This window comes from Sylvia atricapilla, chromosome 12 (genome assembly GCF_009819655.1).
Source record: "Sylvia atricapilla isolate bSylAtr1 chromosome 12, bSylAtr1.pri, whole genome shotgun sequence".
NCBI lineage: Eukaryota > Metazoa > Chordata > Aves > Passeriformes > Sylviidae > Sylvia > Sylvia atricapilla.
The window spans coordinates 9,080,448-9,106,263 of NC_089151.1; the positions used below are offsets into that span (position 1 = coordinate 9,080,448).

The 25,816-nt window shown below is 41.4% G+C and overlaps 1 protein-coding gene across 5 annotated transcripts; it reads left to right on the top strand.

The window, feature by feature from the left end:
* Positions 1-17: 17 nt before the first annotated feature.
* Positions 18-24,372, top strand: MBTPS1 (membrane bound transcription factor peptidase, site 1). 5 transcript variants are annotated; one of them, XM_066327807.1, is made up of 23 exons: positions 18-51; positions 1,865-2,357; positions 3,471-3,728; positions 4,142-4,345; positions 4,711-4,821; positions 5,967-6,076; positions 6,451-6,567; positions 7,488-7,555; positions 8,113-8,215; positions 8,942-9,093; positions 9,925-10,086; positions 10,613-10,757; positions 11,773-11,961; positions 12,547-12,719; positions 13,351-13,466; positions 15,457-15,613; positions 16,369-16,493; positions 16,899-16,976; positions 18,517-18,657; positions 21,015-21,146; positions 21,658-21,784; positions 22,422-22,552; positions 23,575-24,372. In XM_066327807.1, the coding sequence occupies exons 2-23, from the start codon at positions 2,171-2,173 to the stop codon at positions 23,769-23,771; spliced, it is 3,183 nt and encodes a 1,060-aa protein (XP_066183904.1). In that variant the 5' UTR covers positions 18-51; positions 1,865-2,170; the 3' UTR covers positions 23,772-24,372. The 5 variants fall into 5 exon arrangements, with proteins under 5 accessions (XP_066183904.1, XP_066183907.1, XP_066183908.1 ...); XM_066327808.1 differs by lacking the exon at positions 18-51 and adding an exon at positions 132-487; XM_066327809.1 differs by lacking the exon at positions 18-51 and adding an exon at positions 1,623-1,738.
* The last annotated feature ends 1,444 nt before the right edge of the window (positions 24,373-25,816 follow it).

Here is a 25,816-nt window from a genome sequence, read left to right on the forward strand (position 1 = left end):
GCGGCAGTAAACAGCGCTCAAGATGGCGGCGGGCCGGGCGGCGGCGGCGCGGTGAGCACGGGGCGGGCGGGACGGGCCGGGCCGGGAGCACCGCGGCTCCCTCAGGCTCTGGGGCGCGGGCGGGGCGGCGCTCGCTGCCCCTCGTCTCCGGGGCTGCCTCGCCCGCCGCCGCGGCGTGGGGCGCTCCCCGCCGGGCTGTCACTTCTCCGCTCTGCCCGGGCCGGGGGCGGCGGCGCTGCCCCGTACGGTGCCCGGCCGCGCTCACTGCGGCTTTAGTCCGGCCGGGGCGGTACCGGGCCCGGGCTCGCTGGCGGTACTGGCAGAGCTCCCCGGACGGGACGGTGCTGCTGCCGCCGATCCTTGCGGCGTGCCCAGCCCGCGGGACGGAGAGCCCTCGCTTCGGCAGAAGCAGGGAGTGACTCCAGGCATAGTTCTTTTAGGGCAGGGGCAAGTTGGCAAGTGTGGCACCCGTCCAGCCCCTCATGGTGTGGGTGTTAAACAGAATAACTCTGTGGGTGTGCTGCTCCTTTGCTCTTAGTGTCTATCCATCGTACTTTGTTATCGTGCTTACATACAACCTGTTATCAGCCATAAGGGTGCTTATTTTGCTCATTTTTGTGGTTGTTTTATATTATTGCTATCAGGGGTTTTTAACTGATGAAGTGATAAGGCAGGCGGAGCACAGCCAAGGCCAGAAGTCAGTGCACTCTAACTGGGTTGAGTTGGGAATGAAAGGGAAACTTTATAATCACAAGCAGTTCGCAGTGTGTCATGCTGTTGTCAGTCAAATAAAAATAGAGGTAATTTCTGTCCCTGTTACTAAGTAATACTTGATAATGCTAAATAAAGTTAAATAAAAATGAAGTAACAGCTGTCGCATTCAGGCTCGATTCATTTGTTGTGCTGTGAGGTCAGCATCGTTCTCCTAAATCATGTGAATCCCCTAATAAGGCTCCTACTTTCCAGTCACAGCTGCAATATACAGTTCGGTTCTGCTTCTCCAGGTGCTGTGACAAACCAGACATAAATGTTTCTCTTTTGTTATCTTTTAATGGCCTTTTATCTCTCAGTCACTGGTTGAGTGTTTGGAATTCAGAAGAATGCTAGCGTTGCAATTTTTCTTGAGTGTATTATGCACTTCTGAACGTAAGGGGAAGAGGCTGTTCCTCCATGTGGAAAACACTTTTAAGACCTTCCTTTAACTTCATGTGCTGTAATCCGCTCTTCCTTTCTCAGGTGCCCGTGTTTTTAGTAACACACACCCCAGCTCAAAAAGCTTTTGAAAGACTTTTCTTCATGCAGATTTTCAGGCACAGTCACTGCAGCTTTTTACCTCTTCTGATATCTCTTGTCACTACCTGACTTTGGCATAGAGTTTGAATCTGCTTCTCCATGTGTAAAATGAAGTTCTGTGCATTATTTCTATTTGCCATGTTCCTGATTGGAAAAAAAACATGCTTTTTTAAAGTTTCCATGCACATTTTTATCATTTTAGTATTTTATTTTGCACTTTTTCCCTGCCATGGGACTTGCATGTCTTTATTAGCTCTTTGCTCCCTTTACATGAAGTATGGTCAAGTTGGTGTTCCTTGTTGCCTCTTCTCTTTTTTAACCTGTCAGGTGAATACCCGAGTATTTCACATCTGCTCTGGTCTGAATAAGGAAAAAAAACTTGAGTGTTGGTGAAAAATTGTAAATTAAATATGAGAAATACTATTTCTAAAACAAACTACAAAAGGTGGGGTTTTTTTGGTGATTTTCAGACTATCCAGATGCACAGATTATTGTTATTATTGTTGTTGTTGTTGTTAATATTATTGTTATTATTGCATCTAATTATTTTCTCTGTTGCCCTGCCTTACAGGTTGGCTTGCAATCAACTTTGCTAATTCTTCTAGGGAGTTAACTTTGCCATCAAATATGGAGTACAGGACTCAGCTGCCACATCCTGAGTGACTGAATCATTTAATGCAAAATGGAGAAGAAGCGGAGAAAGAAATGAGCCTGTTCACTGGGCTTGACCTGAAAAGACCATGAAATCTCTACTTATTTTGGATCCAGCTTTCAGAATATCCAGTTGATCAGCACAGTGAAAGCAACGTTTACTGAAACAAAAATGAACTAGTTTATAAAGAAGAAAATTGTGATTTGAATATATGGAATTTTTGGAATGAAACCATTTTCTGCTATGACCATGAAGTTTGCAAACATCTGGCTTGTTCTGTTTGTTATTTTACTCTGTGGCAAAAAACACTTTGGTACCAGAGTAGGGAATTCCTCTCATGAGGCTCACGTATGTCCTGGATGTTCTCGTCTTACTTTGAAAGTGGAGTTCACTTCAACAGTTGTGGAGCATGGTAATAAGGAGTTAAGCAGTAAAAAAAAATCTTATGTCATGTTCATGTGTGTGTTACTGGTTTGTGCTGTTTGTGCCAGTGTAACACTCCAGTCCTCTGCTAAATTCTTTATATTTGAAAAGAGGAGCACTTTTTCAAAAGTTCTTTGTTTAGCTGGAGACGGTGTTCCAACAAGAGAAGGGAGAGGGAAATCCAGAGGACTTTAAAAGTGAAAATGGAATGTGAAGGCTCAGGTGGGCAAGTGTGGTGTGTTTAGTGCTGTTTGTTTTGACTTGGCCAGTGGTGTACTTGAGGCTCTTTTATGAAATGTAACCACACAGATGGGCCTTAAAGAGGAGAGAAAAGCAAAGAGTCTCTGGGGATTTGTTAAAGAAACAGTTTGGAAGTGATACTTGCATGGAAAAATGGCAGATAATAGTGAAGGGAGCAGATGAAAGGCAGAGTGAGGCAGATGCTGCTGCTGGGATGGCAGAGGACACCTTGACCCTGCGTCCTGTGCTGTCTCAGGAGCCTGCAGTATTCCTGCAGTGAAGCTGTGCTGTGCCTGGGTGTGTGCAGGAGGGTGGCAGAAGTGACATTCCTGTGCATGGCTGGCCACAGCCTTAACACAGTGAGTGTGGTGGTGTGAGCTGGGGCTGAGCCACTGACAATTCACTGGTGCAGATCAAGGACTGGACTGTTGAGTCCAACTTTGCTTTCTGAGCTTGTCATAGTTGGTGTCAGTAATTTGCACTAAAACTCAGTATCATAAAGAGTCTTTAAACCATCCCTGTCAAGAAACACACTGAATTGGTGGATCAGTTTGTAACAATAAATCTGTTCCCTCACCTCTGCTCTTCTCATGTCATTTTGCCTTTCCCTGGTATTTACAATTCTACCTTCCTTTCAAAGGTCTGTCATATTTCTTACATTTCCTGATTCAACACCCCCACCCCTTTACACAGTGCAGAAATAATTTGCAAACTTGTAGAAGTAACAAAGAGCCTCGAATTGTGGTTATTTTTTCTGAGTAAAGAAAAAAAAATCAGACTTTGCAATTCTTTTCACTTTCTTGCGAATTCTTGCATCAGCTGCTTAAACACCAGTTCTGATAAAGTTGTGCTCTTGTTCCAGAGTATATTGTGGCTTTTAATGGATACTTCACAGCTAAAGCTCGAAGTAAATTTATTTCAAGTGCGCTAAAAAGTAGTGATATTGAGAACTGGAGGATTGTACCTCGCAACAACCCGGCCAGTGACTATCCGAGCGATTTTGAAGTTATTCAGATCAATGAGAAGCAGAAGGATGGAGTCCTCACACTGGAAGATCATCCCAACATCAAGCGTGTGACACCCCAGAGAAAGGTCTTTCGGTCACTCAAGTATTCGGAGTGTAAGTTATTTTCTGTGTGGCTGCATGAGGTCTGCTTTGGAAGAGTGTTCTTAAACTTATTTCAGGCCATCAGCTTAGCATTACACTGATGAGAAGTGCCCTGCAGTTTTTCTTTAATGAACAGAAATCTCTTCTTTTGGTTATAAAATTATAAGAGTCTTGTCATATGTTTGCTGAAGCGTGCTGTATTTCCACCCACAATGTAGAAACTGCAGTCAGTTACCTGAGAATAGGGATCTCTGTGTCTAGTAGATAAACCAGCAGCTTTTACTGATGCTGATTTGAGAAAATTGATCCTCAATAATCTAAAACTTCTATTGTATCAGTATGATGTCTTAAGCTTGCATAAGAATCAGTTCTACTATAGTTTTCCTCATGCTGATTTTAATTTTCTTCATCCAAATTCTGCCTAGCGGATCCAATGCTGCACTGTAATGAAACCAGGTGGACCCAGAAGTGGCAGTCATCCCGGCCCTTGAGAAGAGCAAGTCTTTCTTTGGGCTCTGGCTTCTGGCACGCCACAGGCCGACACTCCAGCAGGCGCCTGCTCAGAGCCATCCCTCGCCAGGTTGCTCAGACCCTGCAGGCAGATGTCCTCTGGCAGATGGGTTACACAGGTATGCTTTTGCTTGTTGCCTGAGAACAATAACCTTCTTGGAAAAACAAGTGAAGTGTAAGGAGAGGCTAATTGACTCGTGTGTTAACCTCTCGCTGGCTGCCAGGTTGTAAAGATTGAGAAATAATTTGGTTTGGAAAGCATTGTATATTTATGGAGTGCTTGTTTGTATGTGTGTGCTTTAGGGGAAGCTGGTCGTGTTTATGATCTTTGAATTTCTGAGTTGGAATAAGAGTTTATTTGTTATCTGTAACTGACTTGGATTATAAATTACTTATTATATTAAACAAGAGTTCTCTTTTAACTTGATAGAATAGATTTGCTGTGGAGATGAATCAGAAAAAGCAATGGTTTTCTCTTTAATAGGTGCTGGTGTGAGAGTAGCAGTGTTTGACACTGGTCTGAGTGAGAAACATCCACATTTCAAAAATGTAAAGGAGAGAACAAACTGGACTAATGAGAGAACCTTGGATGATGGTGAGTTACTGTGCAGTTTTCCAACTATTCCTGACACTGATATGTTTTGTGCTTGCTGCTGTGCTAACATCTGTTCAAACTGTGTATCTTGATATTTAAAGCTTAATTTCACAGTGTCCCAAGCACTTTGTACTCATACCATGTTCAGCAGAGAGTATTAAGGTTCCAAGAGGGTGCTGCATAAGAGGGTGCTGTGAATACGTTGTCAGAGAAAGTGGCAGTTAGAACAAACCCAACAAAGGTGTTTTCTTTATTGCTCCTTTTCCTGTTGCTCTTTCACAGTGGTACATATTTCCATAGCTCTGAGGAACAATATTTCCCTTCCTTACTGTGCAGTCCTAAACTGAGCAGAGTTTGGCACCTTCCTCTAAAGTTTTTCTATGCTATATAACTGAACCTTTTATTTTCTACACTATGTTTGTGTTCCTTGTTCATATGTTGACCCTGACTTGCCCTGACCACGTACTTTTGTAGGTTACTAACTTCATGCAGTTTGGGTCAGTGAGTCAGTTGGCCACTGAATCTCCCTAGAGTTCAAGGTAGATGTTTGTGTTGCTCAGTCTTGTGTGCACCTCCATAGTTTTGTTCAGATAGAAATTACTTTACATTGCAGCACCTGCTTTTGGGTAGCTCTTTCTGTAAGTTCTTGTCCAGAGGGTTGCTGGACAGGTAGATTTGGAGTACAAAAATATAATGTGGGCAGTCCAGTACAGCAAAAGCTAAAGGATTTTTTGAGGAGAAGAGAAAAAGGTGTTTTCTTGTCTCCTTGAACATGCTTAACAAAATTTGGTTATTGCAGACTCAGGATAAAAATCCTCTAAGAAGTCTGCATTAAAATACATTGACTTGGAAATGAGCTGCATTTTCCAAAATAGTTGGTTTTTTCATGATTTCGCTGGTAGCAATCAGGAGCGGATGGACTTGGAGAATGAATCACAAGTTTCATCAGCTGCTTGTCTGGCATGCTGCAAATTCTGTCCCCACTGGACCTGATAGCAAAATATGGTTCAAAAAGGCTAGGACTGAACCCAGCACTTGTGGTTTGTTGTAAAGTCTGTTAAATTGATGTGATTTTTGCTATAGGTGATGGTAATACAATTGTTTGTCTTCTAATGTTTTGTTTTGTTTCCTTCTCATGCTCATAGGTTTAGGCCATGGGACTTTTGTAGCAGGTGTGATAGCCAGCATGAGGGAATGCCAGGGGTTTGCTCCAAATGCTGAACTGCACATTTTCAGAGTGTTCACCAATAATCAGGTAGCTGTTTTACATGTGTTTGAATTCCTGCCTTTCCAGGTTAATGCTTTAATAATCCTTTCCTGTTGGGAGTATTGCATACACTCGTAAATGTAGACAATGATAAGTGGAAAGGATGCAGCTTTCTGTTTATAAGAGACTTACTACAAGACTTCTGTCAGTTTCCAAATCAGGTATATTTTTCAGAAAAAGTGTATGGAAGTCTCACATGTATAATGGAGCAGTCACTCAAATGGACTGAGTGCTAGAAATTTAAGACCATTGTCACTTTTGTGCATTATTTTGGTGGTGTTTTTCCTCTCTATCTAAAGTCTGTATTATCATGAAATCACTGGATTTTTTTATGGTAACTTTTTCCCCTCTTTCTTACATAGGTCTCGTATACATCTTGGTTTCTGGATGCTTTTAATTATGCAATTTTAAAGAAGATAGATGTACTGAATCTAAGTATTGGTGGGCCAGACTTCATGGATCATCCGTTTGTTGACAAAGTTAGTATAAGGAAATGAAGTAGGCAAAATGTTTATATCTCTCCCACAAATACTGGACTGGGAGAGCTACTTGTTTCTGTCTGGGGCTGCTGACAGTTTCTGTGTTTCATTTGTGTGACAGAAATTTTGTACAGTGTGCAGGCTTTTAGGAATATATATAAGGAATAAGTTAAAAAGCCCCAAGCACAACCCAGATGTTCAGAGTTATGGAAAATGCCCTTTAACAAAATGCTTGATAATCTGCTAGAAAATTACTCCCAAGCAGACAACTAAAAGGACCTTTAATAGGAGACACTTAACTGAAATCCACTCTTGGGGCTTTTTTTAAATCTCTGCATGGTTAATTTATTTCATGGCGTGATTTTAATGAATTTAAGAACAAACAGGTAAAAAGTGCAGGTAGTTGTTTTAGCTGTGTGCCAAGAGATTTGGTTAAGGTTGAGACTGAATTAGGTTTTTGTCTTTGTAAATGTCATAGTTCCCTGCATTTTTGGCCTGGCCTTCAAAAGCATTAAGTAAATTAATTTACTTTTCAATTAAAGGATATAGTCGTTCTCTGTAAGGGCCAATTAAGGGGTTTGAAGTGTATGCATTCTTCCTTTTTTTTTATGATAGCCTGCATTGAAATTTAGTTTGACAGTGACTTCACTGTACTCCCTAGAGCACTACTGGAGGGGATTCATAGTAACTGCTTGTCTTTGCTTTGTTACGGATAAGAGTTTTTCCTTTGGGGTAAGAAGATTTTGTCAGCAGTGTTGCTATCAAGGCTGGGTTATTGCTCAGGTCATCTTAAGAAAGTTCAGAGCTTAATACTGGATATACAGTGAGATGTATCTTGTAAGGCTCAGAAGGAGGTTATGTCTGTTAGAAAAGTGTCTTTTTTGGTGGCAGAACCTTACTGTAAACTTCTGTTTTTGTAGGTTTGGGAGCTGACTGCCAACAATGTCATCATGGTCTCTGCTATTGGCAACGATGGCCCTTTATATGGGTGAGTGTCAGTGACCGCTTCAAAAAGAACCAACCATGTTGTTATGTGGGTTTGGGAGTATTTGTGCTTGGTCAGGAAGTTTTTTCTCCTTTTTTTCCTCTAATCTTAGAAAGTGACTCAAGTTAAACTCTTTTTCTTGTCCTTATTACTTGCATTTTGTGAAGTACTTAACCAAATGTTTTTCTTTGAAACACTGGAAAGTCAGCAGAAGAAGAGTGGCAGTGCTTCCAGCTGACATTTCCCTGTTAGTGTGACCAGACAGCCTTGGGTACTGATCTTGGACTTAAGGAATATAGAATGGATCAACCCAGAACAATTTGTGGTTTATTTCTAAAATAAAAGCCTAAAAATAGATTTTGTTTTGTCTTCAAGGTGCATGGTTTGATAGTTACTGAGTTAGTAACAGCCTGGTAAGTTGCTGTCACCTGTGAAGTATAAGTATGTGACAAAAATCTGATGGCATCACTTCTGTTACCAGCATAAACTTATAGCTGTATCTTGGTTTTTTGGGTATTGTTTTAATTTTTTTTTTATTCCTGTCTCCCAACTTATTCTAGGACTCTCAATAATCCTGCTGACCAGATGGATGTGATTGGAGTAGGTGGCATTGACTTTGAAGATAACATAGCTCGCTTTTCATCTAGGGGAATGACCACTTGGGTAAGATATTTTCATGGTGGCTGCTCACATTTGCAGCCAAAATAAGGGCCTTGGAAGGGCAGCCTTTTCTGAATGGGCAATCCTGTGTAGATGTGTGTTGGAGAAGAGATTTCATCAGAGATCAGAATAGTTAAAAGTTTTAAGTTTTTAAGCAAGAAGCTTAATGTTCATTTCAGGGTTTCTCATTGTTAGTTCTGACTACTGTTGACATTTTTTATGAGTTTATAAAACATCCGCTTCCTTTTGTTTGATGGTGAAGACTTGTCTGTGTGGTTAAATCTGCAAACACGAAGGCCTGCTTTTGTCTTTTAGTTTAAAAATCCTGGGATTTCCAGGTGCTGCATATGAAATTGTACTTACTTGCCTATGGAGCTGAGGTGGTGGTTGCGGCACACATGATGTCAGATGAGCTTACACAGCAATCTTGATGCAGGAGTCTGTCACATGTTTCTGTTTGTGTAGCCAGTAGCAGTGTGGTTCTCATTTTGTCAGTGGTTTCCTGCTTAGGAGAAATGCTGATCAGCAGTAACCTTGAAAAGTTGGGAACTTGTCCTAAACAGCTTGAGTCCTTCTTTGGCTCTTAGTTGCTATTCTGTGATACTGAACCTCAGACAGTTTGGTTGCTAATTTTACTTCTGAATGACCTGCAGTTAATTTAAGTGCCCAGATGAAGCCATCTGTGCTCATTTTACATCAGGGCAATAATCCATTTTTTTTCTTCCACAGGAGCTGCCTGGGGGTTATGGCAGAGTGAAGCCTGATATTGTTACCTACGGCTCTGGAGTGAGAGGGTCTGGTATGAAGGGTGGATGCCGCTCCCTCTCTGGGACAAGTGTGGCATCTCCTGTGGTGGCAGGTGCTGTCACTCTTCTAGTGAGGTAAGTCTTAAGTAAGAATCTCTAGAAGGATACCAATGAGGAGAGTCATAAAATTCGCTATGAAGGAATCCATCAAATAAAACTAAATTGTGTTTAGATGTAGGAAAATAAACTTGGAGAATTAAATCGCTGTTGTTCTGCTTGAGACATTGCCTTATCTGGCTACCTCTGTGTTTCATGAAAAAACTTGAGAACTGTTTTGAGTAATAGTTAGGTCTTTGAGAATATAGTTAGGGAGAACTGTACTATGAGACAATTTTGTCACATTTTTTTAATAATTTGGAATTGCTGTGCTTCTGTCAACTTGTAAAAGTGCAGCTGCTCAAAGTAGGCACCTTTAACAGGTAGTTATCTATGTACTTGTAAATTTTATAGGATGCAGGGTTTTATGGCCATTATCCCGTTGCATAGGTCAGCTGTTGCTCACTGAGGAATTTGAAAGTGGGAACTGCAAGTCCCTACCCTGTGTTTGTCATAGCTATTCCGTATGGATGAGACAAACCTTTATTTGAGAAACATGCAGAAAATTCGAAGTCACCATCCTATTCCCTCCAAAAAATGGTGCACTTTAGTTTGAACAACAGAGGTATTTTTCCTCCTTGGAAGACAGATATTTTATTTAGTATATAAAGGTACTGCCCTGATTGTAATGACTGCTAGTCTTGGAGCACATTGTAAGGAGAAAAATTCGTATATTATTAGTTTCTAAGAAATATGTCACAAACTTCTCTCTTCTGCATTTGTATCGTGAGAAATCAAGCAATAATAGACAAATATGAACAGAGAATGTTGCAGCTAACTGATTTTATGGTCTGTTTTTTCCTGTTCCAGCACAGTTCAGAAGCGTGAAATGGTGAATCCAGCAAGTATGAAGCAGGCCCTTATTGCATCAGCACGGAGACTTCCCGGAGTCAACATGTTTGAACAAGGACATGGCAAACTGGATCTTCTAAGAGCTTATCAGATCCTCAACAGCTATAAACCACAAGCCAGGTTAATTTTAATCCTTAATGAATCAGTGGTACAATACAATTTGCTCTTTTGTTGAAGAGAGCAGGTGGTGCATGTGTAGCTCAGTTGAGCAATCTGTGCTTGTGCAACAGTGAGGACTTGCACAGATCTTGCGTAATCTCAAGCATGAATTTTGACCAGAGAATGGATGAAAAGTCCCCCAGCAATGTAGGGGATGATCTTTTCCTCTTACAGCCTTAGATGTTATGAATAATGTAAGAACACAGTGGAAAAGTACTTAAATTTTAACTTTTGAAAAGGATCTTCTCCCTGTACTGAGATGTTTTATTTTTTGTGTGTGAAAATCTTTTCACAAAGCTTAAAAAAACCCCCAAACATAGGAAGGGAAGAAGATTTTGGGGCATATTTGGGAAGTATGGGGCAAGCTTGGTAAACTATAACTGGCATGGCTTATTTGAAACTTTTTGTAGTTGTGTGTAGTGGCACATTCTTCTGTTTATTGCTAATTTTTTCCTCTTTAAATTTTCCCTCCTCTGTCCTGCTGCAGTTTGAGTCCAAGCTATATTGACTTGACTGAATGTCCCTACATGTGGCCCTATTGTTCTCAGCCCATATATTATGGAGGGATGCCAACTATTGTTAATGTTACTATCCTTAATGGCATGGGAGTCACTGGAAGAATTGTAGACAAGGTAAGAATTAACACTGTTCCGAATTCTGACCGGTAGTATTGCCAAAATCTTCCCAGAAAATACTACTTTAGCTATGAATTTCATAGAACAAACCTCTCTGCTGGGAGTAAGAGATGCAAAATGTTTGATTAAGGGGTGCACCCACATTGGAAGATTTGTCAACACAAGCTGTCTACTAGTTTTCAAGTAGTACGTTGGTTTCAGGGTGTGTAACATTTTATCTTTGCTAAACCAGTTTGAATTAAGATGTACTTAGAGATTTCTTTGTATTCTCTAATGGCATTTAAAATCTTCTGGACAGACCTTCTTAATTTTTTTTTTTTTTTCATCCTGGAACATAAATGATCTCAGTAGAGAATCCTGACACTAAAATTAAGCCTTTTCCATGGGTCAGAGTGCCCTGACTATATCAGTTTAACTAGACTCAGCTGCCAAACCTGTTCTTTCATACCAGAGATGTTTAGTGTGTTGGTTGGCCAGGGAGGCTTTTAATTAAGTAAGTTGAAATGTAGAATAGATTTGAGAATTGATACAAGTTAAAAAGACACCTGTTCGATAACTGCAGCTAATGTAAATGAGTCTAATTTCAACATTTTAGTGTGACTCTTGAGGTCTGTTTTAGATTCAAGCTTACATTAAAGGGCATTGAAGCTCTTACCCGAGTCATTAGGTAACAAAACAGCTGATGTAATTGGCCTGTATCGAAGGGAAATCTTGTGTTCTCACCAATAAATTTTTGCACATGATTTCAGAATGTTAAAGCAAGTTCACTTGGGCAGCTTTTCACAGTTCTGTCTCTGAAAAGCCTCAGGTCTGGGTGGTTGAGGCTGTCATGATTGGGTTGATTCACTGACACAACACCAAACTTCTGGGCTTGGAGGGCATTTTTAAATCTGATATGATCTTCAGAAGAGCTAATACTTGTTACTTCATGCAGAGGAGAAGAGACTATGTGTGCAGAAAGTAGTGATTGCAAATACTGTGTTACCAGTGTTGTGTATTGTTCATTTCACAGCCAGACTGGCAACCCTATCTCCCCCAAAATGGAGATAACATCGAAGTGGCTTTCTCCTATTCCCCAGTCTTGTGGCCTTGGTCTGGGTACTTGGCAATTTCCATCTCTGTAGCAAAGAAAGCAGCATCTTGGGAAGGCATTGCTCAGGGCCACGTTATGATCACTGTATCATCCCCTGCAGAAAATGAAGTGAGTTCTGTGCATTTTGAATTTTCTGGGTGAAGAGTTATCAAAACTGCTTTCTGATATACAGATACCTTGGTTTTAAGGGTTTGCTCCAGCCCTGTCATTTGAAGCATAAGTTAAATTTGGGTCAGAAAAAAAAGAGTAAAGAGTACAAATAATGTTCTTTATAATTAAGAACAAATTGCATATAATTTAGATTCAGGAAACCTCTATTTGGGACCAACATCATCATTTCATTTGTTTATTGTGGATTTTAAGTAATGTGTTTTGAGGAAGATTGCCTAAATATGTTTCATCTAGAACCATGCTTAATTGTTCCTAAGAAACTTTTAAGGTTTTGAACAATTGAACCAGATCACAGTTGTAACATGTGTTAAGTATTTTACATTCTGAGCATAATTATAGACTGTTGAGTACAGAAAAATATACTGCAGCAGTTTGGGGTAAAAGTAATCTCTTTGTCTTTGGAGCTGGTACCAGTGACAAAAAGTAGATTTGGTACCACCAGTTTTTTGGTCTTTTACAATCCATGGTTAAGTGATTCCTGTGGGGAGAAAGGATTTCACTGTAGTTTGTTCTGTCCTTCAGTCTAAGAATGGTGCAGAGCAGACTTCAACGGTGAAGCTTCCAATAAAAGTGAAGATTATTCCTACTCCACCTCGTAGTAAGAGAGTCCTTTGGGATCAATATCATAACCTCCGTTATCCACCAGGATACTTCCCCAGGGATAATCTGAGGATGAAGAATGATCCATTAGATTGGTATTTATCTCAGGTTCTATTAAATCAGTATTTCTTGATTGTGTGTTAATGATCCGGGATAACTTTAATGAATACCGTAGTTCTGGCCTTTTTCAGAGGGGCATGGGATTATCTTTTGTAAGAAATCCATGAAAAGCACTTGGACTCTATGCTTTTGCTGCAGGATTTTTTTTTTTGAGCTCTATGCTCTTATTCACACAAAATGAAAAGTTTTTAAAATGCTCATTTAGGATACTGACATATTTGTTCAGCTTTTCTAGTCTGAACTAATTTGTCACAGGAAGTTAAAGGGGACGCTTTATTAACTGCTTCAGCATTCACTTATCAAACAAACTTGACAATTTAAAAGACAAGAAGAGACCCCTTGTCTTTTAAGGGAGATTGTCTTCAAAGAGCAGGGAGAGACTTTTCTGACCTTTCATAGATGGAGCAGGGAAGCATCCATAGGAAAAATCATGCAACAGTATCTCAGTGAGGATTAACTGGGTCAGTGACCAGGACACAGGGTTTTGGAAAGCTTCTTGGAGTATGCAGAGGTGGCAGTTGGGCAGGATTTCAGAAAATCAAACAGGTGGAAGTCAGATTTCTGCATGCCAGATCTAAATGTTTTCAACACTCTTCTCTTTCTAAGGAATGGTGACCATATCCACACAAACTTCAGGGACATGTACCAGCACCTCAGGAGCATGGGGTACTTTGTTGAGGTTCTGGGTTCCCCGTTTACATGTTTTGATGCAAGTCAGTATGGTAAGCATGAGTTAATTGCCTTGTTCTCCATACTGTTAACTTTTTCCTGAAATGACCTTTTGTTGGAAGACCAAAAATGTTTTGAGGGTACAAATAAAAATTCTAGTGGTAGTAGAAAAATATTTTGGCATTGGGAGTATTTATTATTTATGGGCTGATACTTAATTGTGTGGAGTATTGCTGGAGAAGCTTGCTTGGGAGTTTAGTAGAATGAGTGCAGTTCTCTGTCCTTACCATGAAAAAAAGAGAAGGAAAGGCAGTCTCTGAGTAGGTTAAAAGCCCTTCAGTATTTGGTCCCACAAAGGCAGAACTGTATTTGCCAAAGGGTTTTGGCATAGTCAAAACGAAGCATGACCTGTTTAACAGACTAAAATCAAAGGTGTCCATCCTGGTTCTTTTTATGTTTAGTGATCTTTGATTAGATAAAAAAGTGAGTGAAGTGTTCATTCCAACGTATGCAATAGCAGAGCAGAAACACAGTTTGTTTCTGTGTTCATCAGGAAGGAAATTGGATAGGTTGGCCTGGCAGAGGACAGAGAAAGCTGTCTGTGCTCTTTTCTGCTCCTTTTCTGCTCCTTTTCTGCTCCTTGTTTAACCATGGCATGCTCCAAACAACCCTCTTCTGTTTTGGGCTGGGATGTTTCTCAGTGCACAGTAAGGTTGAGGGTTCATTCTCCTGAGTTTGCCACTTCTGGAACTGTTACCAGTAGTAATCTTTTCTTTATCTGGATTCTTCGGTGAATTTCTCACCACTACGTTTAGAGTTCAGTGGATGTACACATGGATGCATAAATGTTAGCCCTTAAAAAGTAGCAAAATAGTATTCTGAGATCACTAGTTTTATAATTGATAGAGAGAGCAGCATTAGGGGATTTCTCTCTCTTCTGATTTGCCATTGTGTTGTACCTCATTTGATTGTAGTTTGTTGGACTTTCAGAATTTCCTGCAGAAGAAATGAGGGGAATAAAGCTCGATGATCTGTGGTCCATCTTCCACTTGTCCCTAGCTTGTATTGCTTTCACACTTGGTGAAGGTGCACTCTGTCCCATTTCTACAGGATCATTATCAGAAGGCTTTCCAAAGGCAGACTGCCTGGACTTGTGGAATTGGCTTAGTTTCAAGGAACTTTGAGACATAGGGCTCACAGTGGTTTATCAGATTGCTCAGTGTATCATCCTGTCAAGATCTGTGTTGTCTCTGAGGATGGATATTTCACCACCTCTCTGGGCAATCAGGAAGTGAAGAAGCAAAAGGGTTTGGTATATAGAAGAGACCTAAAAGCATAAGCATGTTTTGAGGGAATAAAAGTATATTTTTCTGGTTGTGGGGTTTTTTCAGTGATGCAGAGAAGGTTGTGCTTGCTTGTTAACAGGAGTGGGAGAGGGTTATGTGAAAGTGGCAGGGGCACTTCAGTCAAGCCTATCAGAATGCAGCTGTAGTTTTCAAGGGGTGACTCAAACCATGTTTCAGAGTAATTGCTGTCTACCTGGCTGCCAGTCTGCAGTAGTGAGGGGAGTACTGTTAGAGCTGGAGCAGTGAAAAACCTCCTAACCATGCTGCATCTGCGTTAGCACTCCAGTGTGGATCAGTGGTGAATCCCCTCATTGTCCAGCTGTGCCACAGTTTGGCTCAGTTTGTGGAGCATTTGGGTGACACCAAACTGCAGAACACGCACCTGACACATGTGGGCATTCAGTTCTTGAGACCACACAAGCAGGAGTCAAAAGTAACACCCTAAAAATTTCCTGTGCTGCCAAACTAATTTTGGGATACATTTGTCTTATATTTGCTGTTCTTAAATATGACTTTATTAGATGAGCTGCCAGAGCAGGGCACATGGACCAGATGATGTGAAAATGTGCACTTGTGTTGGCTTCTGTGTGGGTTGTGAGATGTTACCAGTGACACGACTCATGGTTACATCATGGTAACATGATGTTACCGCTGCCAGGACAGTCTGGAGAACTCCTGTTTCTGCTTTTACACACAGGGACTTTACTGATGGTGGACAGTGAGGAAGAGTATTTCCCTGAAGAGATCACCAAGCTGAGGAGGGATGTTGATAATGGGCTTTCACTGATAGTCTTCAGTGACTGGTACAACACATCTGTGATGAGAAAAGTCAAGTTTTATGATGAAAACACAAGGTACTGACTTATTTCCAAGTGCTTTGGAAAACAAAATGCCATAGAATTGCACATTATACCCTAAAAATCCCGGATCTGATGCACTGCACTTGGATGTTACCTGTAAAAAGGTGCTTCTTAAGCAGCAGAACTGACCTTAGGCTACAGCTTAAGGAACATAGCTACCCATTTTATCATGATTGTGGAGGTCTCTTTGGTACTCCTTTCTACTTTTAATGCCAAGAAAAACATTTACAATGAAAAGAAATAAATTGGAGATGAGACCAACAAATAAAAATGGATGTGTTTTTACTTTAGAGGAGCAGAACAGAAAGAAAATGTGCATTGCAAAAGTATTACCAGATCATGTACCTGTTACTGAAATTATTGCATGTTTATATTGCATATAAAGAAAAAACACATGACATTTTGCTTCATTATAAAAATGAGAAGCAAGACATTACAGTAATTTCTGTCTCAGCTTAGCCAGACAACGAGCATAAAACTGAATTTCTTTCTAGTAAATAGAACTTTTTCGTACAGCTGAAATGCACTGAAAACTTTACATGAGTATTATTTAACCATGACTCAAAAGCAGTGTTGTCAGAGACAGCTGCTCAGATGCCCGTGGAGTTAAAGAAGGCTTTAAGATGTAGTTCATTATTTAAATGGCTTTGAAAAGTCTGTATGCAGGAGGACTTGTGACATTGTGTTATCCAACCTCTAGGAGTATATTCTGTATACTAATAAACAGTGTTACACTGTAATTTTTACAGGCAGTGGTGGATGCCTGATACTGGAGGTGCTAATATCCCAGCTCTCAATGATCTGCTTTCTGTCTGGAATATGGCCTTTAGTGATGGGCTGTATGAAGGAGATTTTACCATGGCAAGTCATGAAAGTGAGTACTGGAGTCCATTGCCTACACGGGCTACAGTGGGATGTTTGGAAAATGGTTTTCTACAAGTTTGAGGTTGAGCAAGAGACAAGAGAACAACTCAGATTCAGTGAAAAGAGTCTCGTAAATGATTTCCTAAATTATTTCTTCCTTTGTAGACTTTTTCATGATATTTGAATTAGTGTTTCAGTTTTAAAAAAAACTCCAAAATTGAAAGATTTGGAGAGTGTGTAAAGGTGACCCTGTGAAAGCTGTTCTTAGCAAGGCTTTCTCTGCAAATACACACATTGGTCCAAATATGCAAAATCAGTGCAATGTTCCTGGGAATGTTTTCTGCTGGGCTTGTTGGGTAGGAAAGGGAAGGAGTGTAAATTTTGGTCTAAACAGCAGTTTTGTGATGTCTTGCAGTGAATTACGCATCAGGGTGCAGTATTGCAAAGTTCCCAGAAGATGGCATCGTCATTGCACAGACTTTCAAGGATCAAGGTATGAGCTTCCCGGTCCTTTCCTCTGTGTTTTGAGCAGAGCTTTGGGGTCAGTGCCCAAGCAAAGCTGCGAAGTCTAAAGGTTTAAAAATAATAAATGCAAAACCACATTGACAAGGTTTATATTTTTACATTTTCTCATTTTGCCTAGAACATGTAGCTGATGCCTAACAGAGAGATGCAGTGTGACTCTGTGTACAATTATTAATAATACAATATCCAAGTGTTACATGCAGCCCTGTATTGTCATTGCTATATGGAAACACATCTGCATGTACATGTGTCTCTGGAAGGGGAGGAATTGTGTTGTAATTGTGTTACTTGTTCCCGTTTCTCATAAATTGCAAATGCTACTGAAATATATCCCCTGATCATTGCTATATTTAGCATGAGTGTTGTGGGAGCTGTGGTGATCTAAGGATATAAATGAGGAAAATTTTAGTAGACAAAATGTCACCAGAGAAACTCTCATAAAGGAAAATTTTATGCATACAGGATGCCTGTGGTCTCAGACTTGAGTGCTCTGTTCTCTATGCATTTCCATTTTCTTTTATCATAATATCTTTTCATTTGGAAGGGGTAGTTCAGAACTGTAATGGCAGCAGGCAGTTTCAAAAATAAATCTTGGATTTGATGAGCTTTTAGGAAGTGCTGTGGAGGAGCAAATGGCCAGAGCTCTTAGAGTGTTGCAGGTCATGTTTGTGCAGATGGGTGTAGAGTGTTTGAGTGTGAGAGCAGAAGCACATGCAGTGCTTCTGGTAAAACTCAGCAACTGCCAGAGAAGATCAGTGATTTCGTTGTATTTTTGACTTAGGGTGTGCAGCAGAGGTGATTTCCTAGTAGAGAAACTTTCTGGAACAGTAGAACTCATCTGTGTAGCCTTTAGAGGAAAGACAATATCCCTGTATGCTGGTGACTTATGTATTTCCTTATGCGAGAAAGTGTCAATTTGACAAGTAGCCTGCTAGACCTGCTTTTTCTGTTGAATTCTTTTCATTGCAATTCCTGAGGCAGAAAAGCTCTCTGGTTTGCTTCTGCTGTCTGAACAGTGTCTCAAGTAAAGGGGATAAACTTAAAATACAAGTATGAAATTTGTCTTTTTTTTTTTTTTTCCTAATGGGTATAATTTTAGGAAGGAAAGGTAGGAAATCCTCAACCTAAAACCAGCTTTCTGTAGAATTCTACAGAAGGATGGAAACAGCATAAAGAGCAGAACATTTTGATTTTAAACCTTTTGCTGGAGATACTAGAACTTTTTATTCAAGGTTGTTGAAGATAATCCAGGTTGTGAGCTCTTTTCTTCTTCTCCACCAAAGAAAGAAAAAAAAATTATTATCAGTAGGAACCTTTACTATCAGGATCTTGGAGCAGTTTCATTTTTATCATAGCATCATAGAGTTTTGAAAGCTTCTTGCAGTAATGTGTGATGTAGTGTGGGACATTGTTGCATTTGTCAGTTGGAAATATGGGCTGTGCTGTTTCATGGCTAGATTGATATGATGCTCTGCAGGCTATGAAATTTATTTGTGCTTTGCTTTTAGGTCTTGAAGTTTTAAAACAGGAGACTGCTGTGATTGAGAACGTCCCTATTTTGGGGCTTTACCAAGTTCCCTCAGAAGGCGGTGGCAGGATAGTTCTGTATGGTGACTCCAACTGCCTGGATGACAGCCACCGGCAGAAAGGTGCGTCAGCCCGGCACACAGGGACAGCCACTGGCCTGTCTGACACCTGGCCTCGGGGGTTACAGCCCCCTCCAGGAGCAGGTGGCTTTTAGGGACTCTAAATAGTCCTTACTGGGGATTGATCTCGGTTCTGTAGACCTCTCCTGGAATGCTGTGAGGTGCATTTACAGCAAAAGAGCACCCTACATTAGGTAACCCTCTGTTAAATGGGGCTGTTTCCCACACATGCTTAGTTTTCTGTTCCACAAGCTTTGGGGGCTGATTTTTGGGGTGGGCTGTTTCGCAAGGGGGGTTGGTTTGTGGGGTTTTTTTTTTTAATTTTTGGAGTGTTTCTGTTTGCAGAAGGCACTAACAGTTACACATTCTTGATCTGAAGTTGTGAAGAGGCCATTAGGAGATCCTTCTACTTTTTCCCTAGTTACATCCTCAGAATGTTTATATAGAACAGTGGATTTTATCTTTTGAATTTGTTTCAGCCTGCCTTGTTCCCTTTGCAATGTTTCCTGTGGGGATTTATGGTTATGTTTAGTGTTTCAGTTGTGCATTACTATTTTCAGGTTATCCTACTTTGACACAAACCAGCTGGTGTACACAGCTGTCAGAAACATGTCAGAAAGTAGGAATTTCCATTTGTTGTCAAAGTTGTGTGAGGTGTGTGTGTGTTTTCTGTGGCTCTCAGAGAAGCCATGCTCTCTGCCTATGGCTGATTCTTATAAAATCTTTTTTCTAGGAGTTTGTTTGATCTGACTTTGCACATTTTTAAGAGCTTGCTTAGGTTTCTCATGACATGTGAAGCACAAGCTGGTAGATCTGTGGCTTGAGGGAAGGAAGATAATCCAATATGTGAAGTCTTTTTCTGCATTTCCACTGAACACAACTGAATTTTCCTTTTGTGATGAAAAGTACCTCTGTAATTTTTTAAGCTTTTGGCACTGACATTTTAAAACACTACATTATGTAATCCATCCCTTGCCTAATTTATTTAAGTTTAAATCAACTTGCTGCCTAAGGGGGCTCTCCATCTGTAGCTCATTTCTTTCTCTGCCATACATTTTGGGACTTTTAAAGAGTTCTCTGATTTTTCCTTATCTGCCTTTGGGTTGTTCCTTGTGAGTTGCCGTAACACCTGCATATTGGTGCCTTAGTGCTTGCTGCAGGTTATTGAAAGCCCGTTAACAAAAGAAAAGATACATAACTTTAAATTAAGTAATAGAAAATAATACTCTGTGACCTCCCTAATGTGTTACATTCAGTGTGACATATGAAGCAAAAAAGAGTGGAATGCTCTAAAGAAATCCTTTAAAATTAGCTTTTAAATTGTGAACCAGGAGCTATTTCTCCTGCAGAGACATCGGTGGCTTTAACTGAGGAAAATTCCTAACATTTGTGAATATAAATCCTTAAAATCTGTTTGACCTCTTTGAAAAATCAAAGGTGAGGGTTTAAGGGACACTGGGATTATGAAGATTAGCTCCCTTTCCCAGCCAACTGTTCCTAGGGGCAGAAGTTCTGAGAAGTGCTGTGTGGTGGAAGTAGCTGATAAGGCATTGTCCTACTCCTGCAAAGGGAAGCTTTAGAATTGTGATGTGAACTAGCTGGAGTGTTTGTTCCTTAGGGGTAGCTCTGGATTAAGGTACTAATAATTCAGGAGAGAATCAAAGCGAGGGATCATGAGCTTTTGAAGTGCAAAGTAAAACCATGATCATGTGTATTGTGATGTTGATTCCCAGCCTGGTCTGTACCACAGCTGCTGTTGGTTATGCTTGTACCTTTAGCTGGGATGTAGCCAGGATGTTTCTCCTTTGTTTGTTTGGTTTTTTTAAGCTTGAGAAAGCAAATGAGTCATATGCTTGCACTGTAAACACTACCTTGTTCTTACTTTTCTTTGCAAGCTATTTATTTTGTCCTTTCAAAAAAATAGTTGGTTTTCCATTTCCCTGGTAAAAATTATACCAAAAAATCAGAGCTTTCTTCATTTCTACTGAAGAACCTCATGATTTTTGTCAGAACTTGGGTGGCCTTGTGCAAACTGGAATTCTGGAATTCCTGTATTCAGAATTTTTTTTTTTTTTTTTTTAATGTTCTGCTCCCCAAAAGAGCCGGGCTTGGTACACAAGGGATGATATTTTAAGATGAACAGTTAATGTTGTGTTTGTGTGTTGTAGGGGAATGTGGGTTGTGTGCTGAAAGTTGCATCTTTCTGAAAGCAAGCCTAGAACTTCAGGAGAAAAGCAAGAGCCAGCAAAATGGATTGTAATTCTAAATGTCACTAAATCCTTCTTAGCAGAAAGATAAGCCATTTTAAATGTGGCATAATGCATGTCCTGTTTTGGGGCTCGGGGCTGTGAAACCCACAGATTGCTTTTGGCTCCTGGATTCCCTGCTGCAGTACACGTCCTACGGGGTGATGCCGCCCAGCCTCAGCCATTCCGAGAACCGGCAGCGGCCGCCGTCGGGAGCCGGCTTCTCCCTCCCCGAGCGCATGGAAGGTGAGACAGCCTCAATGGCCAGCACAGCCCAAAGCTCAGCGACTCTCAGGGCAGGAAGGCTGGGGCAGATCCCTTGAGTTACGTGCCAGTAAGGTTAGTTTGCTGTGAGCTCTGCAAGGTTCGGCTGTTTTACTGGAAGAGAGCACATTTAGCGGGGTTTTGGTGTGGATATAGTTGAGATTAGACTGAAGAAAACATTCTTTTCATAGAGTAGGAATGTTGAGATGCCTGGTTCTGCAGGGGGGCTTTCTAGTTACTAGCTACAGAGCATTATAAAGCATTCAGTCTTATCTCACATGCTGCCAAAAAAACTTGGATGAACTGCTGTGGTAGGTGCAGACTCTTACTGTTGTGTAAGGTACCCTTAGGTTTATTCTGGTATTTAGCTGTGAGTCCTCATTACTGTAAACAGCTCCTGGGTTTGCAGCAGCACTGTTTAGCTCAGGATCAGTGCTGGTAACTTCTGTTCTTGCCTGTCTTTGGGTAAGCCAGTCTCTCCTGTGAGTTGCAGGTAACCATTTGCATCGATACTCAAAGGTGCTCGAGGCTCACTTGGGAGACCCTAAACCCCGGTCCCTTCCTGCTTGTCCTCACCTGTCCTGGGCCAAACCACAGCCTTTGAATGAAACTGCCCCCAGGTTAGTATATGTCTTTCTTACACAAGAAGTCTCACTTTTAAGTTCAGCTGAAAAATTACTTCTTCTTTTGCTTTTGAAAGGGACAGCTGTAATGCCTTTTCCTAGAAAAATACCAGATTGCAAAGAGGAAATAATGCTTAATGTCTCTTCAGTGAATAACTCTGACTCACCTAATAGCTACACTATGAAACTGGGATTTTAAAAATAACTTCACAAGTCACTGTTGTGATTGAGTGATTCCAACTCTTAAGTGAACAGTCTTGATGAAACCCATCATTATTGTGTGCCTTGGAAAGAGTTTTCTGAAGCATCTTCTTGGACAGCTCTCCTAGTGCTGCCTTCTCTTGTGCCATTGTCAGTCTCTTGAAGGGACTGCTGGTGGTTACTTTTGGAAGTCTGTGTGCAAGAAAGGGAGTAGTTGGTAAATAGTTGGTAATCTAGGTTGTGTCCCTGTGGTGTCTGAATTTAAGTTTGGGAGCCTGCAACCTGCAGAAGGATTGGGTCATCATTTGGATCCAGAGTAGTGAGTTATACATAGGTTTTATGTGTACTGTCGCTTTCTCTGTATGTTGCTACAAAATTCCTTGCATTAAAGAAGTAAGTGGGCAGACACCTCTTGTCTTTAAATTTCTTCTAGCAACCTTTGGAAACATCAAAAATTACTGTCAATTGACCTTGATAAAGTGGCACTGCCCAGTTTTCGACAGAACCGACCCCAAGTGAGACCCTTGTCCCCTGGAGAAAGTGGAGCATGGGACATTCCTGGAGGTAAATACTGAAAAGTTTGAAAGTTGATGTTTTGGTTTTGCTTTTTGCATAAGCTTTGGAAAAAAACCAAATACAATACAGCCATATGAGAGGACACTGTTTATTTTCAGCTGTGAAAAATGTGCATATAATGGTATGGCTGTGTTATAAAAGATTCTCTGAGGAAGGTTTTTTGTTTTTTGTTTTTTTTTTTGCGTATAAATAATTTGTTCAATAGAAAGTGTGCATGACATACTGGGAGGAAGATCTTGGTGAGTGCATTTTGATAGTTGAGATTTGTTGGATGCTGTTCAGACTGATCGGTCAGCAGCAGCCCCTGTCTTTGGGAGCTGTGACCACATACCTACTGCTAATTGAAATTCCTTCTGTGAGTGCGCAAAAGCAGAGTGCAGAAGAGTTTGTCAGAATGGTGCCTTGAGTGAGCTGTTACACTAACAAATGATGTCTAGCACTCAAAGCAGCTTTCAGGTGGACAGCTCTCCTGTGCAAGCTTGGCACTGCAGGCCGAGCTAGAAGCAGATGGACAGCCTCATATATGCTCTTTTCCCAGTGTGAGCTGCTAGACCAGAGACACCTGTAAAAATGAAGGGTTTGTTTCTCTAGCTCATCCTCACTGTGTGCAGTCTGTGGAGCAAGCAAGCGTGAAATCACTTGCTTCGTTCCATCAGGATCTGAATTACAGCAATTACTTAGTAGTAAGATTATGGTCAAGTGTCTGCATCTCTCTTCTAATGCAAAACAGAAGATTGTTGTTACAGTGGAAATCTGGGCTATGCTTTCACGTGCCCACATAGGTCAAGGTGGAAATGCTGGTGCTTTTCTGTAAAGTTAGCATCCCATCTGATTTTTGCTAATCGGTCTGCAGCTGTTAATCTTCCTGTCTGAAGTGTAATCTGATTAACGGCTGCCTGGGCTTTGAACAAGAGTTAGCGGCAGATCCTTTTGGTCAATGGCATTAGCACCACAAAGCCATCGTGGCTCACGTGGTAACTGCTGGCTTCCAAACCTCTTTGCCTTTCTAGGTATAATGCCGGGCCGGTACAACCAGGATGTGGGCCAGACCATTCCTGTCTTTGCCTTTCTGGGTGCCATGGTGGTCCTGGCGTTCTTTGTGGTGCAGATCAACAAAGCGAAGAGCAGGCCAAAGAGACGGAAACCGCGCGTGAAACGACCGCAGCTGATGCAGCAGGTTCATCCACCAAAGACACCTTCTGTGTGAAAGCTCTGCCTTGCCAAAGATCACCTGGGACTGCTTGCTTGCTTTCCAGGGCGATGGGTCGCCCCCAGCGGAGGTGGGGCCAGTGTGCACCTCACATCATCTCATAGTCTTTGGTTTCTGGAGAGAAAAAGGAACCTCAGTTGATCATCTGTACATAAAACTGCAGCTTTAAGCAGCTGAAGCCACCAAAGACTTGAATACTGTTTAAATGGCTGCTTAGTCACTACATATCCCAAGAGGGGGAAAATGGACCTTTTTTTTAAGCTGACCAAACTAAAATTTATTTGTTTAGAGGCTATTTTCTATATTTATTGTTGGGGAGGGCGGGGGAAAAGTCACTTTAAGGACCTCTGCTAAGGAAAAACAAGTGCATTTTTTTGGATGGAATGCAATTTTCTAGAGCGGTATTATGCTGAAGAGTATAACGTGCACCATTAAAGGAGGAAGGGACTGAGAGAGACCAGTACAAATCAGTGAGGCATACTCCTGCAGTTTATTTTTATAAAGCCAACTATCATGATGTTTTGTAATTTTTGGTCACAATTTCACCGTTGTTGGTGAAGCAGATTTTTCAATAAATATGTTATCTATATGAAGCAAAGACAGCATACTAAGTGGCTCTTCTTTCCACTTGCAGTCAAAGAGAGCAAATTGTTGGGTAGAGAAGACTTTCATGTCACCTCTCTTCCCACCAAATCTTTGTCCTTACCAGTGGTATCCCAAGCTGCAGACTTTCCTTAGGAGCACCAACTGGGCAGTCATACAAACAGTGCTTGCTCTGAGTGAGCACAGAGTTCTGGAAACCTTCAAAGCTCAGCAGCGCAGGATAAGAAGAGAGCTCTCAAAGAGCTGTACAGAAAACTGTTGTGGGGATGGCACCTAACAGCACTATGTGGTGTGACACAGATGAAAACCCAGTCTCCTTTGGTTTGTCCTGCTTGAAAACCTGTGAATTGTCACTGGCTTAAATAAGGATGCAGGCACAAGTTTTCCCTGTCCGTTTGTTGCCAGTTAATTTGCCATAACTGGAAAAGCTTATCTCTTTCATAGTGAAGCTGTGAGCTTTTCCCTCCCAACTGCTTTCATGATTGCTCCTTTTCCTAGGAAGCGCCAGGAGCTGGTGGCTGCCTGTATTTGTGAATGGAATGGCAGCCTGGGCAGGTGAGCAGTGTGCACTGGTGAACAGTCCTGGGTGAATTAGTGGGCCGCTCTGGGCATGGCCGGAGAAAAAGGAGACACAGACACCAATGCTGGGCAGTGTGCACCCAGCCTCTTAGGGCTTACCAGCAGGGGTGGGGCTGGGCTGTGGGAAGGGCACTGCAGGAGAGAACTTTGCTCCATGTAGTCTAGGACAAGCCTATCCAGGTAGCCATGCAGTGCATGAGTGTCCTGCAGAAAAGATTGGGCAAACCAGTTTTCCCTAACTTGAAGAGTGGTAGCCTTTTTTCCAATAATTCACTTCTGGAGGATGCAGTGGAAGAGGCAACATCCTGTTGCCATGGCAGAGAAGGCACTGAGCTTTGCTTTGGAGCCATTAGTGAAGTTTGTTAGGGCTGAGAAGACGGTCCCAAGGTTAGGCTGCTTGTGCCATCCCAGTGGGGCTGGAGCCTCTTGCTCCTCCCTTTCTGAACACAGATCCATAAGGATAGGGAGGGGATTTTCAGCATCTCTCCTGTGGCATTAGGGTCTCTCACAGGATGAGCTAGCAGCAGCTGTGCAATTTGTCCAGGTTGTAAAAAATCTATCAGTAGAGTTGTGAAATCTCAAGGGCCAGACCTCAGAAGGGATTGCAGGTAGCAAAGCATAATTGTGATCGGTGCTTTTATTTGTATGAAACAAGGACTGTCCATCTGCATTTTTGTACCTTCTACAGTCATCAAAGATAATAACGTGGAAAACGTTAACAGCCCTTTTTCCACCTGCCAAGGAGACACAGCAGCAGGTAAAGCTGCCAACCCACAGGGACCCTCAGGTTATGGCTTGCAACCTGCAGGCTGGAGCACCCGGATAAACGGGAGAAAGGAAGGAAAATATAAGGGATGGGA

Coding starts and splice junctions, on each gene's coding strand:
- MBTPS1 (XM_066327807.1), top strand. CDS start 2,171: ATGAAACCATTTTCTGCTATGACCATGAAGTTTGCAAACATCTGGCTT. Junction 7,556..8,112: donor AACGATGGCCCTTTATATGG/GTGAGTGTCAGT, acceptor AACTTATTCTAG/GACTCTCAATAATCCTGCTG. Junction 18,658..21,014: donor TGACAGCCACCGGCAGAAAG/GTGCGTCAGCCC, acceptor TGAAACCCACAG/ATTGCTTTTGGCTCCTGGAT.